The sequence below is a fragment of the Sebastes fasciatus genome, chromosome 16 (genome assembly GCF_043250625.1).
Source record: "Sebastes fasciatus isolate fSebFas1 chromosome 16, fSebFas1.pri, whole genome shotgun sequence".
In the NCBI taxonomy this organism is placed as follows: domain Eukaryota; kingdom Metazoa; phylum Chordata; class Actinopteri; order Perciformes; family Sebastidae; genus Sebastes; species Sebastes fasciatus.
This window is the reverse complement of record NC_133810.1, coordinates 1,384,265-1,390,970: the sequence shown is the minus strand read 5'-3', so window position 1 is coordinate 1,390,970 and position 6,706 is coordinate 1,384,265. Positions and strand designations below refer to the sequence as shown.

Below are 6,706 nucleotides of genomic sequence, written 5' to 3'. Positions count from 1 at the left end.
GGTTGAGCAGATGACTTCATTTTTAAGGACTTTGAGTCGGTTGGAAATCCTTCACTTCTGAATGGAGAGGGAGCTAACCTCTCATCAAGTGAGGAGAGTGAATCGGAGTTACCAGAATCACAATGACTGACAGACTGGTGGGGCGAGATGTTCTAATCTAAGCCCTAACAACTTCTCTTTGTGTTGACAAAGATCTAACTGCTGAATGCAGGTCTTCTAAGTAACGCATGGCTTTCTTATTAGCTGTCTGAAAGTTACGGAAGAGACAAGCATTTTGCGTTCTTAGGTTATCTACCTCCTTTTCCAGGGCTGCTTTACTCTGAATGGCGAGGCTTGTTTGCCTGTGGAAAATCAGTAGCAAGCATTTCAACAATGAGTCTTTGGATGCGGTCTGCGCATCACACCTGTCTGTGAGGAGCGATTGTATTTCCTTCCTGCACCTGCTTATGAATACAGCGCAGCCAGGGTTTAGGCTCTGTGCTAGGGAAGAAATAAAAAGCTCTACACAGGGGTTCTCCATTGTTGTCACTGGAATGGAGGGTGAAACTAAACAGGATGTCTAGTACAAAACAAAAACAATGTTGTTGGCTATGGTGTTGCGTTGGCAGAAACCTTGTAGTGTAACTTGGGAGGTACACTAGCCTTACAACAATACACTGACCTACACTATGAGGGGTAGCTTCCTGTGGACGAGCGGTAGCTACAGCACCAACTAGTGACTCTAGTGGGCATCAAACAAAACATTAAGTGTTTTGCTTACACACTTACAGCATGCACTAACTGAGATGCAGGGCAGTAACAGTTGTGATGATGTCTCTTAAAGGTGACTCAAACTGGAACACGTGGAAGTAACAGCTAGGTGCAAACTTATATCACAAGGCTGGTAGCACACCGTGGCTCTATCTCAGGCTATATTTAACTCAGGCTGGAATGCTTGGCAGTTACACAGCCAGGTACAAGCTCTCTGTTACACAGGGCCGGTGGCACGCTTTGTCACTAAAGGAACACTTAGATTAACAGCAAATTATGACAACTTGACTAGATTGTATTGAATACTTGGTATTCAAACGCTGAACCAAAATTATTTCAAGTTCTACAGCGTAGGTTAACTTGAATTAGCAGCAACAGCAAGTTCTTAAAATTAACACTGTAAAGGCTTAAAGTGTTAATAATCAAAATCTCTCAAATTAAAATTTTAACCACAATGTACTTGTTCAAAAGTACAGCTAGACGTCTACTCTTGTGGAAGACTAGTTGGTGTAGAATGTAAACACTTTTGGTTTGTTTAGAAGTGGAATCAAAATTTTCGGTTTAACCAAAAATGTTGCTGAAATTAATATTGCAAAATTATGAACAATTTACCAACAATAATACTATGCCTCACACGGGGCACCATAATGTTGGGGATGCAGATAAGAGCTGGTCTAGTTATAAGAAAATATTAAAGATAATTATCAATAAAATTGATATTAATAGATTATCAATATATATTAATAATAGGACAACAAATTATATTGGTATATAAGATCAAAAAGACATTAAAATGGCTATCAAAAGTAAATAATTATCAAAATAATTATTAATTATATTGAATAATATGATTTAATGTATATTAAATCATCCTCGGGGCACCACTCTGAAACAAAGAGAAAATGATAGCACATGTATGTAGTCTCATAGATAAGTCTCATTAAGTATACTAAACAATGGACATTGATTAATAATTAAATTAATAACTAGAACCAAAAATCACTATATCAATAGATAGTAGAGGTTGAAGGATTTTGGAGTTCTTGACACAGCAGCGGTTGACATTATTCACTCTTGTACAACATTAAACAGACCAGCATGTATAATCCACAAACATTTATTTACAAGATAATAAAGGTTTAAAACACAATATCAATCTAAGATGGCTGGCTACTTGTCTCAAGATGTTTGCATGGCCTACAAACAAGTTTGAGTTCATGTGGTCACTTGCCACCATCTTGATGGCGGGTCCCAACATTTTGCTAATGCAAACACAAAAGTAACGTTCTAATGTGTAACAAACTGAACTGGACAGCTTGGTGGAAATATATCTGCAACTCTTCTGTAATTACCAACTCAGTTGAAGCACAAGCTTCGATTAAAAAGGCCTCAACAGTTGGAGTGGGTTGACTGCTCTTACAGTATATTAAGAACAAGTAGAAAAAGAAAAAGGAGAGGACAGACTGTCTTACCATGACCTGGAAGTGAACCACCCACTGGTGGAGCACTGGGAGTATCCCACCTGACACAGAAAACACAAACCAACATCACCCTGATCTACAAATATCTGTAGAACATTTTTACCTGTTTTTGATCTCTATAATTTTATTTCCTTGTATTTTTGCTTCTGCTGTGAGCGGTATTTCATAAGAGAATCTCTCCATAAAATCATCATTCGCTATGTAGCCAAATGCGTTTGCCAGAAGTCGAGTTGTCACAAAAACAGTCTGCAGCCGGTCGTTGAACTCTACCACCAGGTGAGTGTAGAATTTATTGGATCTTTTGATCCTGATTAATGTAATCCTCCCAGTCTGGACAGCAGCACTCTGAACCTGAATAAACACAGATCCACATTCATAATGAAGGTTTGGGACAAGAAGGAAAGGTTCAGTACAATAACCACTCTGATAAAGTAGTCAAATAGTTGAGTGTCTGCATTAAAGGACACTTTATTTCTGTTTGCAAACCACACTATATTTAACAGCTTATAAACTGAGCAGAGACGAGACAGTGTCTAACAGTTTTATTATGTTTGTTTATAGCCATGGTTTTATATGATGACAGGACGTAGCTGTTGACGACAGGACATATGGGTGTTGGCGACAGGATGTATCGACGTTGACTACAGGTTGTATAGGTGTTGATGACAGGACGTGAGCGTTGGCAACAGGACGTATAGGTGTTGATGACAGGATGCAGGCGTTGGCGACAGGACGTAGGTGTTGACAACAGGACGTATGGGCATTGGCGACAGGATGTATCAACGTTGACGACAGGTTGTATAGACGTTGGCGAAAGGATGTAGGCGTTGGCGACAGGACGGATAAGTGTTGATGACAGGATGTTGGCGTTGGCGACAGGACGTATAGGTGTTGATGTGGGGACGTGGGCGTTGTCGACAGGATGTATCAACATTGACAATAGGACGTATAGGCGTTGACGACAGGACGTAGGTCTGTCATGACGAGTTCTTTGCGCTAGCATCATTGCAATGTGAAACCAAAACTAACCGGATCAAATGTTTACAAGTTGACAAAACGCAAGCTTCTGTTCAGACTTCCGGTGTGAAACGGCCCGTCTTAGACTGCGTTAGTTTTAACAAGTTGAACTCAATGAACTGATCTGAACGGAGTGAAAGGAATTTTCAAACAGGATTCTCCTGATGAATCTGATGGAAAAACATGTGGAGACCAGGAGATATTATAGACAACTCCTGAAAAAGATGGTAAGTGAAGTAAAATATTCTTTAATATTTGACTGTTTTTGTTATATCCTTTTAACAATTACAATTATTCTATTCTAACTGAGATAATTTTTTTTGTTTTTATTGAATTGTTAATTTCTTTAACATTAATTGATGATGACCTTGACAACACAATTCGTCAACAGAGGGTTTTTACTTTGAAAGGATTAACAGAAATCCTGTTGTAGAAAACGGGACACCTCAGGGGAGTGTGATGAGTCCTTTACTATTCTCAGCTATGACTTGATGATAAATAAACAAACACAGAGATGTCACTGCATCTACCTTAGTTTCCATGGATCCAGTTGCTTGCATGAATGATTCCTGCGTCACTGTCTGTTGAGGCTTCACAGCTCCGACAGGAACCATCTGAACAAACCACAAGATAAAAACAAAATCAGAAGAATTCCTCCAAGTAATTTTATTGAGAGATAATGTTTTAAAGACACTTACAGAGTAAATATTTTGAGCTATTTTCGTATTTATATACAGATATACGCACATGCAGATAAAGACTCTAACATGAATATTTTGAGGTGAGAGTGGTGGAAGAAATACTGAAATCTTTTTAACAATGTTACAAGGTCTGTGATGGAGGCTTTGACGGCAGGACGTATAGACGACTACGACAGGACGTTTAGGCGACTACGACAGGACGTAGGCCATGACAAGGTCTATATGCGTTGACGACAGGACTTAGGAAACGACTACAGGACGTAGGCGACAACTACAGGACATAGGCGACTACGACAGGACATAGGCAACGACTACAGGACATAGGCGACTACGACAGGACGTATAGGCGACTACGACAGGACATAGGCAACGACTACAGGACATAGGCGACTACGACAGGACGTATAGGCAACAACGACAGGATGTATAGGCGACTACGACAGGACATAGGCAACGACTACAGCATGTAGGCGACAACTACATGACGTAGGCGACTACGACAGGACGTATAGGCGTTGGCAACAGGACGTAGGCCATGACAGCAGGACGTAGGCATTGACAAGACGTATAAGCGTTGACGACAGGACGTACAGGCATTGACGACATTGACGTATAGGCATTGGCGATGGGACGTATCAACGTTGACGACAGGTTGTATAGGTGTTGATGACAGGAAGTAGGCGTTTGCGACAGGACGTATAGGTGTTGATGATAGGACGTGGGCGTTGTCGACGGGATGTATCAATATTGACAACAGGATGTAAAGCTGTTGATGACAGGATGTAGGCGTTGGCAACAGGACGTATATGTATTGATGGGGGAATGTGGGCGTTGTCAACAGGATGTATCAACATTGACAACAGGACGTATAGGTGTTGATGACAGGATGTAGGCTTTGGCAACAGGACGAATAGGTGTTGATAGGGGGACGTGGGCATTGTCGACAGGATGTATCAACATTGACAATAGGATCAAATGTTTACAAGTTGACAAAAACGCGAACTTCGGTTCAGACTTCCGGGTGTGAAACGGCCCGTCTTACACTGCGTTTGTTTTAGCGAGGTGTACTCAATAAACTGATCTAAACGGAGTCAAAGGAATTTTCAAACAGGATTTTCCTGATGAATCTGATGGAAAAACACGTGGAGACCATGAGATATTACTGAAAACTGAAGAAGATGGTAAGTGAAGTAAAATATTCTTTAATATTTGACTGTTTTTATTATATCTTTTTAACAATTACAATTATTTTATTCTAATCGAGATCATTTTTTTTAGTTTTTATTGAATTATTAATTTCTTTAACATTAATTGATGACCTTGACAACACAGTTCGTCGACAGAGGGTTTTTACTTTGAAAGGATTAAAAGAAATTTTGTTGTAGAAAACGGGACACCTCAGGGGAGTGTGATGAGTCCTTTACTATTCTCAGTTATGACTAGATGATAAATAAACAAACACAGAGACGTCACTGCAGCTACCTTGGTTTCCATGGATCCAGTTGGTTGCATGAATGATTCCTGTGTCATTGTCTGTTGAGGCTTCACAGCTCCGAAAGGAAGCATCTGAACAAACCACAAGATAAAAACAATATTAGAAGAATTCCTCCAAGTAATTTTATTGAGAGGTAATGTTTTAAAGACACTTACAGAGTACATATTTTGAACTATTTACGTATTTATATACAGATATACGCACATGCAGATAAAGACTCTAACATGAATATTTTGAGGCTTTAGTGGTGGAAGAAATACTGAAATAATTTTAACAATGTTACAAGTAAATGTCATAACCGAAAGAACTAGATCGCGGCTACAAGCAGCCGAAATGGGTTTCCTCAGGAGGGTGGCTGGCGGCGTCTCCCTTAGAGATGGGGTGAGAAGCACAGTCATCCGTGAGGGACTCGGAGTAGAGCCACTGCTTCTTTGCGTCGAAAGGAGCCAGTTGAGGTGGTTCGGGCATCTAGTGAGAATGCCCCCTGGACTAGGTGGAGAGATTATATCTCCACACTGGCCTGGGAATGGTTAATGTGGCCCGGGAAAGGGAAGTTTGGGGTCCCCTGCTGGAGCTGTTGCCCCCGCTACCCGACCCCGGATAAGCGGTTGAAGATGGATGGATGGACAAGTAAATGTACATTCAAAAGTTAAAGTACAAAAGTATTAGCTCATGATTCATTGATTATGTTTTGTATTATTAATCCGAATCTACAAAGTAACGGCGACAGCACGTAGGTGTTGACGACAGGACGTATAGGATAAAATAGTATAAAAATAACACATATTTTATATAATTGATAAAATAAATATGAGCTTGAATGTATCTGTTGTCAGCAGCAGCTAGGTTGAGTGTTCGTTATTAACCATTTTCTTTCTCACCTCGTCAGGTCGGCAGCTCTTCAGTGTATCTTTAAGAGAAGAAACAAACAACACTGTCGATGTTTTTAAGGTAAAACTTCAATAATGTCTCTACACGACCACAGTCAGAGTATTCTCAGTGTGTGTTGACATACCAGCTGCAGCTTTGGGCTTCTTGGCCACTGGTCCTGACTCAGTTGTAACTTTGCTCTTTTTTTCTGAAAAACACATTTTAAAAAGTGAAAGAAAACCACGGAGTTGGCTTCTGTGTGGCCGACCATCAGTTATGTATTTGTGTGTTTCATATTTGTTTTGATCATTTTGTAAAAGTTTTTACTTTGACATAAAGTGTCAAACAGCCCAGTTACATTCACTGTGATTTCATGTTAAAGAATCAAACAA

General features: G+C 40.0%; 1 protein-coding gene across 2 annotated transcripts in view; it reads right to left on the bottom strand.

Moving 5' to 3' along the window:
- Positions 1–2,129: 2,129 nt before the first annotated feature.
- The window catches only part of LOC141752341 (uncharacterized), a 40,108-nt gene continuing 35,531 nt past the window's right edge, over positions 2,130–6,706 (bottom strand). Inside the window, exons 13-16 of one of the 2 annotated variants that reach the window (XM_074610202.1) lie at positions 6,460–6,522; positions 6,326–6,354; positions 5,432–5,515; positions 2,130–2,582 (exon numbers count right to left, since the gene is read on the bottom strand). In XM_074610202.1, the coding sequence (XP_074466303.1) occupies positions 2,331–2,582; positions 5,432–5,515; positions 6,326–6,354; positions 6,460–6,522 (428 nt within the window). In that variant the 3' untranslated portion in view covers positions 2,130–2,330. Of the gene's footprint in view, positions 2,583–3,778; positions 3,863–5,431; positions 5,516–6,325; positions 6,528–6,706 lie in introns of those variants that run through there. The other variant, XR_012590211.1, reaches the window with a different exon arrangement.